Source organism: Microcaecilia unicolor, chromosome 2, assembly GCF_901765095.1.
Source record: "Microcaecilia unicolor chromosome 2, aMicUni1.1, whole genome shotgun sequence".
Classification (NCBI taxonomy): domain Eukaryota; kingdom Metazoa; phylum Chordata; class Amphibia; order Gymnophiona; family Siphonopidae; genus Microcaecilia; species Microcaecilia unicolor.
The window spans coordinates 592,317,642-592,340,677 of NC_044032.1; the positions used below are offsets into that span (position 1 = coordinate 592,317,642).

General features: G+C 45.6%; 1 protein-coding gene across 3 annotated transcripts in view; it reads left to right on the forward strand.

Annotated features, from left to right (window-relative positions):
- Positions 1–23,036, forward strand: part of NEK1 (NIMA related kinase 1) — a 335,744-nt gene that overhangs the window by 32,309 nt on the left and 280,399 nt on the right. For all 3 annotated transcript variants that reach the window (XM_030191560.1, XM_030191562.1, XM_030191561.1), the window contains exons 4-6: positions 5,383–5,466; positions 12,127–12,194; positions 12,301–12,387. In XM_030191560.1, the coding sequence (XP_030047420.1) occupies positions 5,383–5,466; positions 12,127–12,194; positions 12,301–12,387 (239 nt within the window). The remainder of the gene's footprint in view (positions 1–5,382; positions 5,467–12,126; positions 12,195–12,300; positions 12,388–23,036) is intronic.

Genomic DNA, 23,036 nt, shown 5'->3' on the forward strand with positions numbered 1-23,036 from the left:
GGTATAAGAGCTGGTGCAGCCTGGAATTCTCCAGTATTTTTTAACCTTGTGTAGGTGTGGTCTGGTGCAGAAGGTCCCTTACTTCGGCTTGACTCCCGAAGGCGCAGTCCATGGCCTGTGTCCTTGAGGTTGAGTCCTTGGACTGGTAGTTCCTGGGGTTTGGTCTAGAGTTGAGTGAGGAGGAGTTTCATCCTCCACAGACCCAAAGCTTATAGCCTATGTACTTTTTAGCTTGGTAAGGCTGCTAGAACAAGTCCCCACAGGGGGCTATGCGGGTACACTTCCTCCCCCCCCTCCCTTTTGGGATCACTTGCACTGCTTTTATTCCCCTGCCTGGGGGGCCAGCAGCTCAGCACCACTACTGGCTTTGTTTGTGAAGTTTGATTCAGAACTCCAGATTTCAGCCCGTGAGTACCTCTCACTGGACTGAGAGTCCCAAGAGCTGGGAGATCTCTTTCTGGCTTAGCGACAGGCTCTGTGTATTACAGCTCAATCATCGACAGAGCCGTCAGATAGGAATACCATCCTGGAGGGTATCCAGAGGTTATATAAGACCTGTTCTTTCCATAGAGCCCTTTCCCAGATGGTGCTGGTCAACTGAGAGACCCTGGAAGGCATCATCCAGGGGTCCAGGATACTGATCTCTACTTGTTATCTAAGGAAGATTTAGACAGGTTCATCTGCTCAAAATGAATGCATTATTTATGGCACCGACCAAAAAGAATCTTAACCTGGTAGAATGGGGTACTGCACTGGAGAATTCTCATGACAGGAAGATTGAGCAGCTTCTCAAGCAGTCATTCCCCTTTTTATCTGTTGGAGTTCAAGAAATGGTTATGTGGGGGCTGTGTGGCTGTGCCTTGATGCTCTGGGTGCAGTATTTCCCTTTTGGTCCTAAGTTCAGCACTTTCAGCTTATTTACGAGTCTTCTGTGGGGGACCGTATCAAAGGCTTTGCTGAAATCAAAGTAGATTACATCTAGCACACGTCCTTCATCCAGTTCTTTGGTCACCCAGTCAAAGAACTCAATAAGATTCGTTTGGCAGGATTTTCCTTTGGTAAAGCCATGTTGTCTCGGTTCCTGTAACCCATTGATTTCTAGAAAGTTAACTATCCTTTCTTTCAGCAGAGAGTCCATTATTTTTCCTATCACCGACGTGAGACTCGCCGATCTGTAGTTTCTCACTTCTTCCCTGTCTCCACTTTTGTGAAGAGGGACCACATCCGCTTGTCTCCAGTCTCTAAAGATCTATTAAATAAATCTTTAAGAGGTCCCACCAGTATCTCTCTGAGCCCTTCTGTATCCTGGGATGTATACCATCTGGCGCAGTGTCCACTCCATTCCCAGATGTTCCCTCAGCATCCGACCACGGTCCCTTCACCAGGATTTTCCTCCGTGAACACAGAAGAGAAGTAATTGTTTAGCACGTTCGCTTTATCTTTATCACATAGCCATTTTCATCATCTTTCAGTCTCGCAATTCCATTCCTATCTCTTCTCCTTTCTCCAATATATCTGAAAAAAGTCTTGTCACCTCTCTTTACATCTTTAGCCATTTTTTTCTTCCGCTTGCGCTTTCTCTAGCCATATTTTCGTCTTCGCTTCTTTCAGTTTAATCCGAAATCTTTTCCGTGATCCTCTCGTTGCTTTCTTTTGTATTTCTTGAACAAAGCCTCTTTTGCTCTTATTTTTTCAGCTGCTTGTTTGAAGAACCATATAGGCTTCCTGCTTCTCTTGTTTTTGTTTATTTTCCTTGCATAAAGATCAGTTGCCATATTTATAGCAGCCTTTAGTTTTGACCACTGATTTTCCACATCTTCTATGCCTTCCCACGCTGAGAGCTCCTTCAGGTATCAGTACGTCTGAAATCTAGTACTTGGAATTTTGTGTGTCCGCACTCCGCCTTTGCCCTTATATCAAACCATATGGTGTGGTGATCACTATTACATAGATGGGCACCAACCCTGATATTGAAAACACTTCGTTCGTGAGCACTAGATCAACCCTTCCCTTATGGGTTCCGTCACCATTTTTCTGATCAAGGCACTTTGACAGGTGTCCACAATCTCCCTACTTCTTTCCGATTCCGCAGACGGGACGTTCCATTCCACGTCAGACAAATTGAAATCTCCCAACAGTAGCACCTCCCCTTTCATACCAATCTTTTGAATATCTTCTATCAGATCTTTGTCTAACTTCTCCTTTTGCGCAGGAGGTCTGTAGATAACTCCTGTGTGGATACAGGTTCCGTCCTCTCTTTCCAGGACGATCCATAAAGCTTCTTCCTTTCCCCAGGTTCCCCTCATTTCAGCCCCTCTAATATTGTCTCTCACATACAGCGCCATTCCTGCACCTCTTCGGCCCTCTCTATCCTTCCTAAAAAGATATAGCCCGGTATGGTCACATCTCATTCATGGGAATCATTGAACCATGTCTCTGTATTAGCAACAATATCCAAGTTTTCTTCAAACATCAGGGCTTGCAAGTCTTGAATCTTATTATTTAGACTTCGAGCATTTGTGCTCATTGCTTTCCTTGTGCTTGGTGAGTTTAGGTAGTTTTCTATATTTATATTACCTTTCCCTCTGCCATCATGTTTATTCTGTGACTTTCCAAATTCCCTTGTTTCCTTTTGTCACCCCCACCCTCTAGTTTAAATGTCTAGAAACATACTGTCTGAATTTCTCCCCAAGGATCCTTTCTCCCATCACAGAAAGATGTAGCCCATCATTACAGTACAGCCTGTTATTTTTCCGCGTATTACCCCATGCTCCAATATATCTAAAACCACCTTCTTTACACCAAGACTCAAGCCACTTATTGAATTCCACTGTTTTGCGTAGTGTTTCCTCTCCCTTCTCCCTCGTAGGAATTACTTCAGAAAAAGCCACAGTCCAAACCAAAGATTTCAGTCCCTCAAGCGTCTGGAACGCTTTCTGTGCTGTAAACTTGCTATTGTTGGCCAGGTCATTTGTCCCCAGGTGAATTACAACAGCAGGGTTTGAAGCCTTGCTCTCTTCTTGGATCACTTTCAGTATTTGGTCGGTACATCTGGTAGCTGAAGATCCTGGAAGGCATTTCACTAGATTGGAACCCTTGAACTGTGTTCCTAAGTTAATGCCTCTGATAAAGGAGTCTCCAAGCAGTAAGAGTTTTCTACTTTTCACCAATCAGTCATTGTTTGGGGGATGTTTCTTGCGTTGTGCTATTTTCATTGCCTCTGGTTCCACCACAGTACTTCTTTTTCCAGCATCTTGATGATGCAATGCAACAAAAGAATATGACAGGGGCAAAGGTTGGGAGGGTGAGTGCTTCTGTCTTACAGATCTTAGTCTACCAGAGCCTACTGTGACCTATCTATTTCTCTGTTGTTTCATTCTCTGTGGAAGTGGTGGTAGTAAATTGGCTGGGAGATGAGTAATCCTGGATCCTTCTTTATTTGCAGCTAATTCTTTCTTGAGTTTGTTGATCTCATTTTTCAGAGCTGATATTTGGAGACAGATAGGAGGACAAGCTCTAAGGTTCCAGATAGTTGGCTCCCGCAGATTTATTTCTTTGAGCTCGGTTTATGGGGATGGGGGATTGCATGGGGATGGGGGATTGCATTGTGCAGCAACACAGTTTCTCCTTAGGATTTGTTGGGACTGAGGCCCAGATGCTCAAAATTCTGGCACTGTACAAAACCGTGCTGGAAAATACTGCCACAACAGCTCCAAGGCATTACTTCCTAATTCTCAATGTTAATAATATTGACTGGGTGACCAGAGAATTGGATCGAGGACATGCACTAGATGTAATGTACTTAGATTTCAAAAAGCCTTTGCCACGGTTCCTCACAGGAGGCTCTTGAATAAACTTGACAGGCTGATGTTAGGACCCAAAGTGATGAACTGGGTTAGGACCTGGTTGACAGACAGACGCCAGAGGGTGGTGGTGGTTAATGGAATTTACTTGGAGGAAGGAAAGGTGAGTAGAGGAGTGCCTCAAGGATCGGTGCTGGGGCCGATTCTGTTCAATATATTTGTAAGCAACATTGCGGAAGGTTTAGAAGATAAGGCCTTCCTTTTTGCAGATGATACCAAGATTTGTAACAGAGTGGACACTCCAGAGGATATGGTGAACGTGAAAAAGGATGTACAGAAGTTAGAAGAATGATCTAATGTTTGGCAATTAAAGTTCAATGCAAAAAAGTGCAAAGTGATACACTTAGGGAGTAGAAATCCAAGGGAGACGTGCTGGGCGGTGAGAGGCTGATGTGCATAGACAGGGATAGGGATCTTGGGGTGATAGTATCTGAGGATCTGAAGGTGACGAAACAGTGTGACAAGGCAGTTGCCATAGCCAGAAGGATGCTAGGCAGTATAGAGAGAGGTATATCCAGCAGAAGAAAGAAGGTGTTGATGCCTTTAAGTCATTGGTGAGGCCTCCCTTTGAGTTTTGTGTTCAGTTTGAAGGCCGTATCTTGCTAAAGATGTAAGAAGGCTTGAAGTGTTCCAGAGGAAGGTGACAATGGTATGGGGCTTGCGCCAAAGGACATATGAGAAGAGACTGAAAGACCTGAATATGTATATCCTACTTTGGCTTCTCTGAAGTTCTGTGAATTTACCCCTCTACTGTACATCCTCCTACAGAAAGTAGTCCGCATTCAGATTGAAAATTTATTTAATCCATTTGTAGACCGCTTGAGCTGTCAAATGGTTAAGTAAAATATAGTACATAAAAAAATCATTTAAATGCTACAGGACAGGGCTGTATTTTTAAAAAAATGTATTCAGACCATTTGCTATTTCTGTTTAAAATTTTTTTTATGTAATATACTCTTCTTATTAAAGTATCATTTTGCAGCAAATCCTTAACTTATATTTGCCTTGACTGCTTTGTTTTTGGACCTAACATTGCCTCCTTCAGAACAAAGCAAAGCAAATGAGTCATTTTTGTCTTGACTTGGGGAAGCGAGTGTTACCTCTGAAAAATATGCAAGGAACAGGTCTTGCAGCGATGTTTGATTTTTCGTTTTAACTTGTATGATTTTTAAATGATATGGAACAGGGGCTTTCTAAATAGTGGTTATCAAAACTGTTCTAGGGGACCACCAGCTAGCTGGGTCTTTTAGGATATCCCTTAAAGAATATGCAGGAGGCAGATTTGTATGCATGTCCATTAGGGATATTCTGGAAACCCAACTGGCTGGTGGTCTCCCAGGACAGGTTTGAGAACTACTGGTCTTAAATGACGATAACATTTTGAAGTCTGTTGTTCCCCGAGGGTTTACTGCTTGCATCCTAAGGTCTCCATCCCTGCAATCTCCAACTGCATGCATATAGAAAGTTCAAGATGGCGATTAAATATGTACACATAACTTTTAAAATTTGTTTTTAACAGGTTATGGATTGGTTTGTACAGATTTGTTTAGCACTAAAACATGTGCATGACAGAAAAATTCTGCATCGAGACATAAAATCACAGGTTTGTTAAATTGTCTCTGTTGTCTGAATTAGAGGAAAGACTGTTCAATCAAAACTATAGACAGGTGTCATATAATGTAATACATGGTGGCAGAAGACCAGCTGTCCCATCTAGTCTGTCCACTTGTATAACATTGCATGTGTACTGTGGTGAGGCTGGCTCTACTGGTCCTCGCCGGCATTTGCTGACAGCACCGCCTAGCAGAGTCCAGGAAGATGGAGAAGACAGGGCATGGTTTAGACTGGCCGGAAGGCAGTAGCTAGGCAGCGCCTCACACTGATTGGCTGGAACACAACTGGAAGCAAGAACTAGCAAGGTTAGAACTGGCAATGAACACTAGATTAAGAGCAACTCTGGAAGCCTGTTGCCAAAGCACTGGGGAGTGTAGGGCACTTCCTTATATATATCCCTAGCAAGGAAGCGAGGTCATTTGTTAGCACCCCATCTAGGGCTATAAAAGGGACGTGTAGCAACTAGGAAGTGCAGATTCACAAGACTCTTAGGTATGGCATGCTGCAGGACTCTAGCGGCTTCCTGGACTAGGTGAGGAGTGTGACAGCATGGCTACATCCCAGCTACCAGCCTTAGAAGCTCAATCAGTTGTAGGCTATTTTTTTTTCTGGTTTTCAATTATTCTGGGTAGATGAATATTAACATCCCATATTTGATCCAGTACCCTCCCCCTTCCTCCACTGTGTTTACCTTTCAAGTTTTGTAATTTAAAACAGTATTTTCCCAGTCTTGTTCTGGAAGAACGTCTTGCCAGTTGGGTTTTCATGATGGCCTCAAATATCCATACTAGAGCTTTATTTTATTTCTGTTTAAACAAATTTATAATTCATACTGCAAAGCTTAATGTTTCATTTGTTTATATTATGCAATTAACAACAACAAAGCAGCATTCTAGTTAAAAATGATTAACAGGACCCTTGGTCTTTTCCCAGTGTGGCATTACTTATGTAAATTTTTCCTGGAACAAAGCTGCCATAAACCACCCTCAAAACCTGAAGTAACTCCTCTTAATTCCTGAGGCAATGAATTTAATAAATTGGGATCCTAGCAGATATAATTTTTAAATGCACTTCATTTAGAATGGTACTTAAAGTAAAACCAGATTCACAGATAGAGAGGTGGTCTGTAATTTTTAAACAGATATGTCTGGGGATGGGAGGCTAGGGAAATTTTGGGTACATTCAAGAAGTATACGATGGCCTGGAGTCATAAGAGTCCATACACCAGGCCATCACAGCTGTATTATAGAGGGATTAAAGTAGTGGGGTAGCAGGCTGTTCATAAAATTGTGATCACAAGTCCTCTTGTTTCTTATGCATTATGGTGTTTTGTCCACTCTTGTATTGTTTATTTGATATCATGTACTTTACTCTAGACTTTGCCTTGTGTTATTGTTCAGCAGTTTGCTGTATTCTTTGACCCTGAGTAAAAACTGTTAAAACTTAACAGAGCTACCACTTATTTAGGTTCTTTTGCACTGCAAACTTAAAATTGGAGTGGACACCTGTAAATGTAATTATCTGCAGAATTTGCAACCAGCAAAGTTAATCGGGAATGGGATAATTTGGTCTCTAGGTAAATCCTGTTAATCTGGCTACAGCACCTTGAAGATTTAAAAGGTAAACCCAGGAACATAGCACTACAGCAGTCCAAGCAAGAAAACAGCAGCGATTGCACTATAGAATGCATATCTTGCATAGGAATTAAGTACATCATCTTCTGAATTAAATAGAGCTGAAGAATTCTGATATGGTCCTTGAGATTTAACATGGGATCAAACAATACCCCAGATTTTTTTTTTTTTTTAGCTCAGCTTTACATGACCGTAATTGGACCACATGGCAGCTGAAATGCGGGGAAGCTGGGAAAAAGAAGAAGCTGTATGGATCGTCCTGGAAAGAGGAGACGTAACCTGTATCCACACAGGAGTTATCTACAGACCTCTTGCGCAAACGGAGAAGTTAGAGAAGGATCTGATAGAAGATATTCAAAAGATTGGTATGAAAGGGGAGGTGCTACTGTTGGGAGATTTCAATTTGTCTGACGTGGAATGGAACGTCCCGTCTGCGGAATCAGAAAGAAGTAGGGGGATTGTGGACGCCTGTCAAAGTGCCTTGGCCAGACAAATGGTGACGGAACCCACGAGGGAAGGATCGATGCTGGATCTAGTTCTCACTAATGGAGGTATTGTTTCCGATATCCGGATGGGTGCCCACCTATGTAATAGTGATCATCACAATGTATGGTTTGATATAAGGGCGAAGGTGGAGTGCGGACGTACAAATCTCAAATTACTGGATTTCAGACATAATGATTTTGATAAAATGGGGGAATACCTGAAGAAAGAGCTGTTGGCATGGGAAGGTGTAGGAGAAGTGGAAAAACAGTGGTCCAAGCTAAAGACTGCTATAAATATGGCGACTGATCTTTTTGTGAGGAAAGTAAACAAAAACAAGAGAAGCAGGAAGCCTATAGTTCTTCAAACAAGTAGCTGAAAAAATAAGAGCAAAAGAGGCTTTGTTCAAGAAATACAAAAGAACGCAACGAGAGGATCACGGAAAAGATTATCGGATTAAACTAAAAGAATCGAAGAGGGAAATATGGCTAGCGAAAGCGCAAGCGGAAGAAAAAATGGCTAAAGATATAAAGAGAGGTGACAAAACTTTTTTCAGATATATTGGAGAAAGGAGAAGCTATAGGAATGGAATTGCGAGACTGAAAGATAATGAGAATGGCAATGTGGAGAGTGATGAAGATAAAGCGAACGTGCTGAACAATTATTTCTCTTCGGTGTTCACGGAGGAAAATCCTGGAGAAAAACTGCGGTTGGCTGCTGAGGGAATGTCTGGGAATGGAGTGGATACTGCGCCGTTTACGGAAGAAAGAGTTTATAAACAGCTGGAGCATCTGAAGGAGCTCAGAGAGGTCCTGGCGGGACCGCTTAAAGATTTATTTAATAGATCTTTAGAGACGGGAGAGGTGCCGCGAGATTGGAGACGAGCGGATGTTATCCCGCTTCACAAAAGTGGAGACAGGGAAGAAGTGGGAAACTACAGACCCGGTAAGTCTCACGTCGGTGGTAGGAAAAATAATGGAGTCGCTGCTGAAAGAAAGGATAGTTAACTTTCTAGAAACTGACGGGTTACAGGACCCGAGGCAACATGGCTTTACCAAAGGAAAACCCTGCCAAACGAATCTTATTGACTTTTTTGACTGGATGACCAAAGAACTGGATGAGGGACATGCGCTAGATGTAATCTACTTGGACTTCAACAAAGCCTTTGATACAGTCCCCACAGAAGACTCGTGAATAAGCTGAAAGGGTTGAACTTAGGACCGAAAGTGGTGAACTGGGTAAGAAACTGGTTGACCGACAGGTGGCAGAGGGTGGTGGTAAATGGAATCCGCTCAGAGGAAAGGAAGGTGAGCAGTGGAGTTCCTCAGGGGTCGGTGCTGGGGCCTATTCTGTTTAATATATTTGTGGGAGATATTGCTGAAGGGTTGGGAGGAAAGGTGTGCCTTTTTGCAGATGACACGAAAATAGCCAATAGAGTGGATACCCTGGAGGGCGTAGAAACGTTAGACAAATGGTCGAGTGTCTGGCAGTTAAAATTTAATACTGTAACAACTCTGGGATAACAGAAAACTTCCTGGTTTCAACGTTATACTTTCATATATATGCAATAGAAACCGTTGTTAAATGCTTGTATTATCTTATTTTTTTCTTTTTTAAATGCTGTGATTAACACGTGAACAAAGGTGGTAGCATCTAGCTATTGATATATGGGTGCTCAGTAAAACACATGCTGCTGAGGCTGGACTATTGAAAAGCAACATATAAACCCAACATCATTGCACCTCTGCCCTACCTACTACCTACTGGATAACTTGTGATCTTCTTAATATTCAAGCAACTGTGGCTAGAATCTCGGTAGATGCTAAAAAAAGCAAAATTGGTACTTAGCTTAGGGCTGAATGATATGTAACTGGAATCCGTCAGGTGCTCCTCTGTAGTGCCCCAGCTCTACCTATAGTGGTCCGTGCTGGTGTCTAAAAATACAACTTCTCATGTTCTAGGTTCACTTTCTCTCGTTCTTGTTCTCTCGTTCTCAACACATAGTGTGTTTCGCCGTTATCGCATCATCAGGAGAACTTAGGACAAATAGCCGTAATTTTTTATAATATAATCATCTAAATAGTGTACAAAGATAGATGAAATATCATTAGCGTGCTATAATCTTTCAGCTTCTGTAGCTCTACTTGAAAATTGTGAGCTCAGAAGCTTTTAAATCGCCTAATCTTTAGCATGTCTTTTCAAAGCTTGAAGGCTTACCTAATAGGTGCGCCACCCCGCTCTCTCACGGCTGACTGAAAAAACCGCTGGTGCCTGCGCACAAGTTAAATCTATTGTGGGAAGTGACGTATAGGATTAGTCATCCATGCAGCCATTCTATTTCAAGGTTCAGGCCACTAGGGGCAACCGTATCCCAATGAAATATGAATCTTTGTTCTCTACGTTTCAACATCTTGGCTGCGTTTCCCCCATGGGGAGTAATTATCTGTTTCAACACAAGGTATTTCAAATCTGAGATTGCATGTTGTTGAGTGGTCCATTGTTCTACTAACGGGACTTCTCTCTTTAGAAGTCGCAAATTGCTGACATGCTCCACTATTCGCTGAAGGGTGGCCTGGCATTTGAGTACCGGCACCTTTTTTGCTAGAAAAAACGCACTGGATAACACCAATAATTGAACCAAGATCCTAAAATGATCAGGAATGAAAATAAGATCGAACTAACCTCAATTGTCTTAATCTAAAAAAAATATTTTCTGAGATACATGTTTAATTTATGCATTGATATCCATAGCAGAATCCAATAAAACAACTAAAACCCTTGATTGCCTATCAATAGTCAGCGGTGAGCCATCTGAACAGAAAATGTGACTAGGTATATTTAATTCATATTTCCACCTCGGAAAGATAGCCATACGATACAGACTAATCCTGCCACTCACAGACAAAGGCAGAGAACTCCAAACAGCTAGTTGTTTTGTGGCATGCAGAAAATGGGAAATATTGTATCTATTTAAATTTCTCAAATGTGAAGGCAGTTGAATACCCAAGTATCTAAATTTATTAGTTGCCCACTGTAAAGGAAAATACCTATCCCAATGATGTTTCAAAGTTTCATCTGTTGGTAATGCTACAGACTTATTCATATTTAATTTAAGCCCTGAAAAGTCGCCAAACTCCACAAAACTCTCTAATAATGTAGGCAGTGAACTATGGGGACATGTGAGGTGAACCAATACACCATCTGCAAATGAGGAAATTTTAAATTCTTGTGTCCCTATCTGGACTCCCTTGATTTCTGAGTTAAAGTTTCTCTAATAAGAGGATCCAGGGTAAGCACAAACAGTAATGGGGATAAGGGGCAGCCCTGTCGAGTACCTTGTTGAATAAAGAATGGAGCAATCTCCTGTTCAGTTGCAAACAAGCCCTGGGTTCATGATACAATGCTATGATCACATCCCTGAAAAGACCTCAGAATCCATAGTGGTGCAACACTCCTTGCAGGTAGCCCAATCTACTCTATCAAAGGCCTTTTGATATCAAAGCTGATAGATATACAGGCTTCCTTCTGTTGAGTAACGCGCTCCAATGAAATGAGAATTGCGTGTAATATTTTTAGCAGCAGACCGTTCCTGCATAAAACCTTCTTGAGGGGTGGCTATAAGGTTAGGCAAAACCAAAGCCAGTCGATTTGCTACAATTTTCGTAAACAATTTTGTTTCATAACACAATAATGAAATGGGCCTATAATTCTGCTTTCATCAGGTCCTTACCCAGTTTGGGTAAAAACTACTATGTAGACTAACTGCAAAGATGCAGATAACGATTTTTGCTCTATAATCTTATTAAACAGAGCTGTAAGAGGGGGAGCAGTTAGTTGTAAGATTTTAATATACCAGCTTTCAATCTTGGATAATTTGTATAACAAAGCAGCTTGTAAAGTATTGCATTAACTAAGTGGACTGAGGAGACTTCACACTCATTTTAAGCTCTGGGAGAACGTTTCCGTTCCTGGACTATCTAATGTCATAAGTACATAAGTGGAGGAGTGGCCTAGTGGTTAGGGTGGTGGACTTTGGTCCTGAGGAACTGAGTTTGATTCCCACTTCAGGCACAGGCAGCTCCTTGTGACTCTGGGCAAGTCACTTAACCCTCCACTGCCCCATGTAAGCCGCATTGAGCCTGCCATGAGTGGGAAAGCGCGGGGTACAAAGTAACAAAAAAAAAAATAGTATTGCCATACTGGGACAGACCGAAAGTCCATCAAGCCCAGCATCCTGTTTCCCACAGTGGCCATGTATGTAGGTAAAATATGTATTAACCTGTCTAATATAGAAAAGCACATGGTTAAAAATAACCCTTTTAATTTGAGCTTATAAAGGTGCCCATCTATACATGACTTCATTGATTTTGGTGACCCGATGTGATGCTCCTGACATAAGTGTTCAGAAGTGTGAGACAATGAGACTTTCAATTGTTAAAAAAAAAAAAAAAAAAAGGATTTGTAACTGTATTAACTTGAGGCAAATCTTGTAATTACACTAACATTTTTCTACCTGTATTGTTTTAATTTAGAACATATTTTTAACCAAAGATGGAACAATACAGTTGGGAGACTTTGGAATAGCAAGAGTTCTCAATAGGTAATTGCTTAATTTTACTTCAGTAGTTTTGTGATTGCTTTAGTTTGGAGTTTTAAAACACAATAAAATATGAGAATTAAGTTCTTTTTTTTTTTTTCTTTATTAGTACTGTGGAGCTGGCTCGCACTTGCATTGGGACGCCTTACTATTTGTCGCCTGAAATCTGTGAAAACCGACCTTACAATAACAAAAGGTATTTATGCTAAGGTGTATAGCTTTATGTAGTGTATTTAACCTCTTGATGCCCCAGCTTCACCTCCCAGCATGCACAGTCTGCACTACTTCAGTAATCACTACAGACCTGTAATGCTTGATATAGTATTTGGAGAAGGAAAATAAGAGTACTTTTCATTGACCTTGTAGTAGATGAGCTTTTGGAGCAGTCCCTTCTTTAAATGTTGCTTTCTGTAGTTTTGAATGCCTAACTTGATCATCATTGTTGAATCAGGAATATATTTTAGTCTAGTAAAAAGTATTACATCCTACAAAGAATCCATTTTCCTCTGGAATTATTCTGGCATGTTAGATTACCGTCCTAAACAAGATTTAGAATGGTTTGTTCTAGTATTTTTACCTCAGGGGTAAGTGCAGTTAAAATCAGGGTTGACAGATCCCAGACATCAGGCTGCATGGTGACTAGGAATTTTCTTCTGGCTCCTGGGATTTAGTGATCCATTTTTGGGGAAAATAAGATTTTTTTTTCACCTTCTTGAAGCTGATATAACAGGAAATGCTACCAGAGCAGGAGCTGTTTCTTCCATGCACTGTGCAGCTCTGTGTGAATTTGAGATGCACAGTGCAGGGACTCACACTGATCTTCTAAGACTTGAGAACTTGAGACCAGTATGAGTATTCCTTCATCATACACCTCAAACACCTCCCTTAGCTGTTTGGTGGTGAAAGGAAGAAGCTACTTCTCTGGCAGGAGTGGCTGCAAGAGAAACTCTCCTCTCTTTAACTTTTTTTTTTTTTAATTATTATTTATTAAATAACAAGCTATTACTCTTGACAGGAAGTTCAGAAAAAGAAAATATTACAATAACACCAGTTTAGAAGTAAACATTAATAATTTCTTCTTTAGACCACTAACTCAAGGGGGGAGTGTAAGGAAAAAGAAGACTTCTTAAATCAATAATATCTGCCCCAGAGGAAATATGCTTAACACACTTTCCCGGTCCCATCAAATCATATTATACCATCATAGTGGGAAATGACGTTAACCAACTTTCTTTACAATTATAAATTCTTTCAATTGTTCTGGTTGAAAAAAGATATATTTTAAACCAGTGTATTTGATGGCACATTTACAGGGGTAGTTCAAATAAAAGGAGGCTCCCAGTTTTAACACTTCAGGTCTCATAGAAAGAAAAAGTTTCCTCCTTTCTTGTGTTTGCTTGGTTATATCTGGGTACATCCATACCTTTTTCCCCCCGGAACAAAACATGCATCTTTTTAAAGTACATACGTTTTACTGCGTCTAGGTCTTGTTGAAAAACAAAAGACACTATTAAAGTCTTTCTTGCAGAATCAGCTGTTAGAGATGTTTCTAATATCTCAGATATATTTAATTGTTCCTCTGGTACCTCTGATGGTAAGGCTTGAAGGGTGTAACAAAGAGAGGGAACCAAGTACAAAAAAGACCAAACAAAAATAAGAGCACAAAGGGCCTTTAAAAACAGCAAGGAACACAGTTTTTTCATTAAAATAATCCTTTAATGGTGAACTTTGATTGAAGAGAGACCCGACACGGGCCATGTTTCGGTGCTGCCGCACCTGCGTCAGGGGTGTGTGCTGAGGCCCTTTAGTGGCTCCTGTCCAGGCTCACATGCTCTCCACTCAGCCTCACTAGCCCTTGGCTTCTGCGCAGCTTGTAAAGACGTGTGCCCTTCTTGCTCTCCACCAGGCTTCATTAAAGGGCCTCAGCACACACCCCTGACGCAGGTGCGGCAGCACCGAAACACGGCCCGTGTCGGGTCTCTCTTCAATCAAAGTTCACCATTAAAGGATTATTTTAATGAAAAAACTGTGTTCCTTGCTGTTTTTAAAGGCCCTTTGTGCTCTTATTTTTGTTAAGGCTTGAAGGGTATCATCCACTGACTTTTTTGTATGTATATAATATATTTTATTCAATGGAGGAAAAGAGTCTGGGGTAAAATTTAATACTTCTAAGAGATATATTTTAAAGGCTTCCTGTGGATTGATTCCAAACTCCTGAGGAAAGTTCAAAAAACGTAAGTTCAACCTATGGTTATAGTTTTCTATTTGTTCAAGTCGACGGTGGATTATACTATTGTTCTTGATTACCGAGGCTGATACTCCTTGCAACTGAGAGATATCATCTCTAACAGCATTAAATTACTCAGCAGTTTCTTGCTTAGAAGTATTTAAGGAAAGTTTTAAATTTTCAACAGTACCTACTAAAGTTGCAATCTCTTGTGCTGTTCTGGCTGTCGTCAATTCCACTCTCTGGAGAGCGTCCCAAATGCTCTCCAGAGTCACTGCTGTCGATCGATTTTTCTGAACTCCTGGCTCAGCCAGGATTTTTTCCATCTCCTGGCCTCCTGAATGGCTCGCCTCTCGAGTTCCTCGATCGTCGACCGATACCCCTTCCACTTCCGGGTCGGGCAGGTCTCGCCTGGAGAGGCGACCATCGAGCGGCAGCGGTGGATGATGATCCGGAGGGGAGAGTGATACATCTAGCCCTAAGATTCCAAGGGTGTCTTCCCCCATGGCTTCAGCAGGGCCCCTCTCGGTAGGTTGGACCGGTTGCCTCGTGGCGTAGCGCTCAATAGTTTGTTGTTGCGGGGGTAGCTTTAAGGCGGCCGAGGAAACCGTCTTAACTATCCCCTTACGCTTTGTATGGGGCATATTTCTTAAAGAAGAAAAAGTTTTGTTCTCCAAACTTTCGAGAGCTTAGACCAGGAGAACTTAGCATGCCGCCATCTTGACACGCCCCCCTACCTTTTTTTTTTTAATCCTTGCTTTGGCCGTATCTCAAAAAAGATAAAGCGGAATTAGAAAAGGTTCAAAGAAGAGCGACCAAAATGATAAAGGGGATGGAACTTCTCTTGTATGAGGAAAGACTAGGGCTCTTCAGCTTGGAAAAGAGACGGGTGAGGGCAGATATGATTGAGGTCTACAAAATCCTGAGTGGTGTAGAACGAATAGAAGTAAATCAATTTTTTTACTCGTTCCAAAAGTACAAAGACTAGGGGACACTCAAAGTTACTTGGAAATACTTTTAAAACAAATAGGAGGAAATATTTTTTCATGCAACAAATAGTTAAGCTCTGGAACTCTTTGCCAGAGGATGTGGTAACAGCGGTTAGCGTATCTGGGTTTAAAAAAGGTTTGGACAAATTCCTGGAGGAAAAGTCTTGCCCTGGGATTTGTAGTATGGAGTGTTGCCACGATTTGGGTTTCTGCCAGGTACTTGTGACCTGGCTTGGCCATTGTTGGAAACAGGATACTGGGCTAGATGGACCATTGGTCTGACCCAATATAGCTACTCTTATGTTCAGTGCTGGGCAGACTTCTATGGTCTATGCTCCAAAAATTGCAAGAATAAATCAAGAGCAGGTATACATACCATATGTAATGAGTTTTTCTCCGAGGACAAGCAGGCTGCTTGTTCTCACTGATGGGTGACGTCCACGGCAGCCCCTCCAATCGGAATCTTCACTAGCAAAGTCCTTTGCTAGCCCTCGCGCGCACCGCGCATGCGCGGCCGTCTTCCTGCCCGAAACCGGCTCGAGCCGGCCAGTCTTCTTTTGTCCGCACTCGGTACGGTCGTATTTTTCGCCGTGTCGAGCCCCGGAGAGTCGACCTCGCGCGTCCATATTGTTGAACGTGTTTTTTCTTCGGAAAAGCTTTTCTTCTACCCGGGAAGTGCTCCGGAACCCCTCCACCGGGTTCCGTTTCAATCCTCCCCGTATTTCCAGCTTTTGGCCCCGATAAGTTTTCTTTCGTCGTCGGGGTAGGCCTCTTTTCGGCCTCGGTCGAGATTTTCTCCCTCTAAAGTTTTTGGTGCTCTTTTTCCGTCATTTCGGACTTTGATTTCGCCGGCGTGATTTTTCCGCCCATGACATCGAAGCCTTCCAGCGGCTTCAAGAAGTGCACCCAGTGCGCCCGGGTTATCTCGCTCACTGATCGACACTCTTCGTGTATTCAGTGTCTGGGGGCCGAGCACCGCCCTCAGAACTGTAGTCTGTGTTCCCTGCTTCAAAGGCGGACTCAGGTAGCGAGACTAGCCCAGTGGAACGTTTTGTTCTCGGGCTCTTCGTCGGCATCGGCACCGGGATCTTCGAGTGCATCGACGTCGTCAGCGTCCAGACCATCTTCCTCGGCCGCCCTTGCATCGAGTGCATCGAGGCATCGGGCCTCTGCATCGGCGCCGAGACATCGGATAGCTGCATCGACGCCGGTGGTACCGGGACCTCGTCTGCTGATGTCGTCGGACGGTGGTGCATCGTCAGGAGTGCAGGTGAGGGCTGTCCATTCCCCTGCTGGTGGCGGTGAGCCTTCGGGTGGGTCTCCTCCCACCCTGAGGGCTCCTGCGGTACAGCCCCCCCGAGACCGACCTTCTTCGGCCTCGGCCCCAAGGAAGCGACGGATGGATTCTACGTCCTCCTCGTCGGTGCCGGGGAGCTCCGGTGACATGCTTCGGAAGAAGTCGAAGAAGCATCGACACCGGTCTCCTCCCCGCGTCGGCACCGAGAGCTCTGGGTCGCCGAGGGATTCGGCACCCAGCAGGCATCGGCACCGAGAGGACCGCTCACCCTCTGTCCAAGAGGTGTCGATGCGCTCCACTCTGGACAGCCCGGAACAGCCTCCTCGCCCGGAACAGGTCCTGACGTCGACGCCTGCATCGACCTCACAGCCTTTCTCTGCAGCCGCTCTAAACGATAGCCTCCGTGCCGTTCTCCCAGAGATTCTGGGAGAGCTGTTGCGCCCTACCCCTCCGGTACCGGCGGTGCTTGCGCCTCCGGTACCGTCGAGCGTGGCGCCGGCTGGCCCATCGCCCAGGTTGAGGTCCCCGACGTCGGTACCGCGTGCGGTGCCGGCAGCGGCCACCTCCCAGGAAGGCTCCCCGACTACGTCGGCGGAGGGAGCTTCGCCGATGCGGGCGAGGGAGTCTACCTCTCGACGCCCCCATCGTGGACGTGGCTCCACTGAGTCGAGCAGGGCGAGGTTGCAGACACAGGTTCGTGAACTTGTGTCTGACACCGAGGGTGAGGCCTCGTGGGAGGAAGAGGAAGATCCTAGATATTTCTCTGACGAGGAGTCTGAGGGTCTTCCTTCTGATCCCACTCCCTCTCCTGAAAGACAGCTTTCTCCTCCCGAGAGTCTGTCTTTTGCTTCCTTTGTCCGGGAGATGTCTACGGCCATCCCCTTCCCGGTGGTTGTGGAGGACGAGCCCAGGGCTGAAATGTTTGAGCTCCTGGACTATCCTTCTCCACCTAAGGAAGCGTCCACCGTTCCCTTGCACCATGTCCTAAAAAAGACATTGCTTGCGAACTGGACGAAACCCTTAACTAATCCCCACATTCCCAAGAAGATCGAGTCCCAGTACCGGATCCATGGGGACCCAGAGCTGATGCGCACTCAGTTGCCTCACGACTCTGGAGTTGTGGATTTGGCCCTAAAGAAGGCTAAGAGTTCTAGGGAACATGCTTCGGCGCCCCCGGGCAAGGACGCTAGAACCTTAGACTCCTTTGGGAGGAAGGCCTACCATTCCTCTATGCTCGTGTCCAAGATCCAGTCTTACCAGCTCTACACGAGCATACACATGCGGAACAATGTGCGGCAGTTGGCGGGCTTGGTTGATGCTCTTCCCCCTGAGCAAGCCAAGCCTTTTCAGGAGGTGGTCAGGCAGCTGAAGGCGTGCAGAAAATTCCTGGCCAGAGGAGTTTATGACACTTTTGATGTTGCGTCCAGGGCCGCTGCTCAAGGTGTGGTGATGCGCAGGCTCTCATGGCTGCGTGCCGCCGACCTGGAGAATAGAATCCAGCAGCGGATTGCGGACTCGCCTTGCCGTGCGGACAACATTTTTGGCGAAAAAGTCGAACAGGTGGTAGAGTCTCTCCACCAGCGGGACACCGCATTCGACAAATTCGCCCGCCGGCAGCCTTCAGCTTCTACCTCTACAGGTAGACGATTTTTCGGGGGAAGGAAGACTGTTCCCTACTCTTCTGGCAAGCGTAGGTACAATCCTCCTTCCCGACAGCCTGCGGCCCAGGCTAAGCCCCAGCGCGCTCGCTCTCGTCAGCAGCGTGCGACTCAGCAAGGCCCCGCGGCTCCCCAGCAAAAGCAAGGGGCGAGCTTTTGACTGGCTCCAGCAGAGCATAGCCGACATCCAAGTGTCCGTGCCGGGCGACCTGCCAGTCGGAGGGAGGTTGAAAGCTTTTCACCAAAGGTGGCCTCTCATAACCTCCGATCAGTGGGTTCTGCAAATAGTCCGGCAGGGATACACCCTCAATTTGACATCAAAACCTCCAAATTGTCCACCGGGAGCTCAGTCTTACAGCTTCCAACACAAGAAGGTACTTGCAGAGGAACTCTCCGCCCTTCTCAGCGCCAATGCGGTCGAGCCCGTGCCATCCGGGCAAGAAGGGCTGGGATTCCATTCCAGGTACTTCCTTGTGGAAAAGAAAACAGGGGGGATGCGTCCCAACCTAGACCTAAGGGCCCTGAACAAATATCTCGTAAAAGAAAAGTTCAGGATGCTTTCCCTGGGCACCCTTCTCCCCATGATTCAGCAAAACGATTGGCTATGCTCTCTGGACTTGAAGGATGCCTACACACATATCCCGATACTGCCAGCTCACAGACAGTATCTGCGATTTCAGTTGGGCACACGCCACTTCCAGTACTGTGTGCTACCCTTTGGGCTCGCCTCTGCGCCCAGGGTGTTCACAAAGTGCCTAGCTGTGGTAGCAGCGGCACTTCGCAGGCTGGGAGTACACGTGTTCCCATATCTCGACGATTGGCTGGTAAAGAGCACGTCCGAGGCAGGAGCCCTGCAGTCCATGCAGATGACTATTCGCCTTCTGGAGCTACTGGGGTTTGTGATAAATTACCCAAAGTCCCATCTTCTTCCAGTGCAGAACCTCGAATTCATAGGAGCTCTGCTGGATTCTCGGACGGCTCGCGCCTATCTCCCAGAGACGAGAGCCAACAACTTGTTGTCCCTCGTCTCCCGGGTGCGAGCGTCCCAGCAGATCACAGCTCGGCAGATGTTGAGATTGCTGGGCCACATGGCCTCCACAGTTCATGTGACTCCCATGGCCCGCCTTCACATGAGATCTGCTCAATGGACCCTAGCCTCCCAGTGGTATCAGGCCGCTGGGGGTCTAGAGGACGTGATCCACCTGTCCACGAGTTTTCTCGAATCCCTGTATTGGTGGACGATTTGGACCAATTTGACTCTGGGACGTCCCTTCCAAATTCCTCAGCCACAAAAAGTGCTGACCACGGATGCGTCTCTCCTGGGATGGGGAGCTCATGTCGATGGGCTCCACACTCAAGGAAGCTGGTCCCTCCAGGAACGCGATCTACAGATCAATCTTCTGGAGTTACGAGCGATCTGGAACGCTCTGAAGGCTTTCAGAGATCGGCTGTCCCACCAAATTATTCAAATTCAGACAGACAACCAGGTTGCCATGTATTATGTAAACAAGCAGGGGGGCACCGGATCTCGCCCCCTGTGTCAGGAAGCCGTCAGCATGTGGACCTGGGCTCGCCGGAACGGCATGGTGCTCCAAGCCACATATCTGGCAGGCGTAAACAACAGTCTGGCCGACAGGTTGAGCAGGATTATGCAACCTCACGAGTGGTCGCTCAACTCCCGAGTGGTGCGCCAGATCTTCCAAGCGTGGGGCACCCCCTTGGTGGATCTCTTCGCATCTCGAGCAAACCACAAAGTCCCTCAGTTCTGTTCCAGGCTTCAGGCCACCGGCAGACTGGCATCGGATGCCTTCCTCCTCGATTGGGGGGAGGGCCTGCTGTATGCTTATCCTCCCATTCCTCTGGTGGGGAAGACTTTGTTGAAACTCAAGCAAGACCGAGGCACCATGATCCTGATTGCTCCTTTTTGGCCGCGTCAGATCTGGTTCCCTCTTCTTCTGGAGTTATCCTCCGAAGAACCGTGGAGATTGGAGTGTTTTCCGACCCTCATCACGCAGGACGAAGGGGCTCTTCTGCATCCCAACCTCCGGTTCCTGGCTCTCACGGCCTGGATGTTGAGGGCGTAGACTTTGCCTCTTTGGGTCTGCCAGAGGGTGTCTCCCGCATCTTGCTTGCTTCCAGGAAAGACTCCACTAAGAGAAGTTACTTCTTTCATTGAAGGAGGTTTGCCGTCTGGTGTGACAGCAAGGCCTTAGATCCTCGCTCTTGTCCTACACAGACCCTGCTTGAATACCTTCTGCACTTGTCTGAGTCTGGTCTCAAGACCAACTCTGTAAGAGTTCACCTTAGTGCAATCAGTGCATACCATTACCATGTGGAAGGTAAGCCGATCTCAGGACAGCCTTTAGTTGTTCGCTTCATGAGAGGTTTGCTTTTGTCAAAGCCCCCTGTCAAGCCTCCTACAGTGTCATGGGATCTCAATGTCGTTCTCACCCAGCTGATGAAACCTCCTTTTGAGCCACTGAATTCCTGCCATCTGAAGTACTTGACCTGGAAGGTCATTTTCTTGGTGGCAGTTACTTCAGCTCTTAGAGTCAGTGAGCTTCAGGCCCTGGTAGCCCAGGCCCCTTACACCAAATTTCATCACAACAGAGTAGTCCTCCGTACTCACCCTAAGTTTCTGCCAAAGGTCGTGTCGGAGTTCCATCTGAACCAGTCAATTGTCTTGCCAACATTCTTTCCCCGTCCTCATTCCTGCCCTGCTGAACGTCAGCTGCACACTTTGGACTGCAAGAGAGCATTGGCCTTCTACTTGGAGCGGACACAGCCCCACAGACAGTCCGCCCAATTGTTTGTTTCTTTTGACCCCAATAGGAGGGGAGTGGCTGTAGGGAAACGCACCATATCCAATTGGCTAGCAGATTGCATTTCCTTCACTTACGCCCAGGCGGGGCTGGCTCTTGAGGGTCATGTCACGGCTCATAATGTTAGAGCCATGGCTGCGTCGGTAGCCCACTTGAAGTCAGCCTCCATTGAAGAAATTTGCAAAGCTGCGATGTGGGCTTCTGTCCACACATTCACATCCCATTACTGCCTGCAGCAGGATACCCGACGCGACAGTCGGTTCGGGCAGTCAGTTCTTCAGAACCTGTTTGGGCTTTAGGATCCAACTCCACCCCCCGAGGGCCCTGTTTGTTCTGTTCCAGGCTGCACTCTCAGTTAGTTGGTAAATTTTTTAGGTCAATCTCAGTTATGTCCTCGCCGTTGCGAGGCCCATTGACCTTGGTTGTTGTTTTGAGTGAGCCTGGGGGCTAGGGATACCCCATCAGTGAGAACAAGCAGCCTGCTTGTCCTCGGAGAAAGCGAATGCTACATACCTGTAGAAGGTATTCTCCGAGGACAGCAGGCTGATTGTTCTCACAAACCCGCCCGCCTCCCCTTTGGAGTTGTGTCTTCCCTTCAGAGTTTTGTCTTGCTACATACTGGACTGGCCGGCTCGAGCCGGTTTCGGGCGGGAAGACGGCCGCGCATGCGCGGTGCGCGCGGGCGCGCGAGGGCTAGCAAAGGACTTTGCTAGTGAAGATTCCGATTGGAGGGGCTGCCGTGGACGTCACCCATCAGTGAGAACAATCAGCCTGCTGTCCTCGGAGAATACCTTCTACAGGTATGTAGCATTCGCTATCTTGGGCAGACTGGATGGACCGTACAGGTCTTTATCTGCCGACGTCTACTATATGAACATAAAAGCCATCTGGGAAAGGGAAATTAATTGGCAGCAGCAGTTTTCCCTGCCTGGACAGGACCTGGGGAAACCCATGGTCCTTCCTGCCAGAGGGGGAGGCTTCCCAGAGCAATGGATATTTCTTCTCTTGCTCTTTTAAACATGCCTACTGGGAGGCACTGTGGGGGCTCTGGAAGCCAGCAGTTAAGTATGGCCACCAGCTCCTACTGTCCTGCATGACACAGAAGCTTCATGTAAGCTAAGGACCAGAATGCTTTATTCAAGTTTACCTGTTTGCTTGGTTGATGGCCAGATGGGTTCTCCCCTCAGTGATTTCATATCCATTTTCCCCTACATTATTCCTTATCAGGATTGCTTGAGCTCCAGTGTTGCACTACTGATATGCTGCTGTTTGTCTGTCCTTCATTGGACTCATTGTTTTTTGTAATTTGGTTAATCAGTTTATGATCGCTCTGTGTTACGCATCAGTATCTGAGGCCTTGCCTGGTATCAATACCAAGGTCAAATGTAATCAACATCTAGTTAATCTTATTTGGAGGCTCTTAATTATTTTGACCTCTAGGAACTTTCCTTACTCCTTAGTACAAGGGATTTTGCCAAATTACCCTTTTCAGTTATTTTGGTCAGATTTTCTTGTTGAATCTTTCTCACCAGTTTCTGCTTCTCAGATTTACTCATGGAAATGTTAACGTTTCTGTCTTCCCCTTTGACACCTGATTTAATTTTCTGCAGAGTATCACTATGGGAAGCTGTTCTTCTATGACAGTGATTGTTCTTAAAGTATCAGGTATTGTGCTTACTACCCACAAATTTAGGATCCTCTCAATTTCTGATTTTTATGGCATCCCTAGTCTGGTTTGTGCTGTTTAATGTTAGTTTAGTTTGGGATTGCTTATCTGCTTATTGAATGCTCTCAGCTATGCCTCGCTTGTATCCAGCTAAAACCACTATAGCAAGTTGCAGGCAGGGAGCAA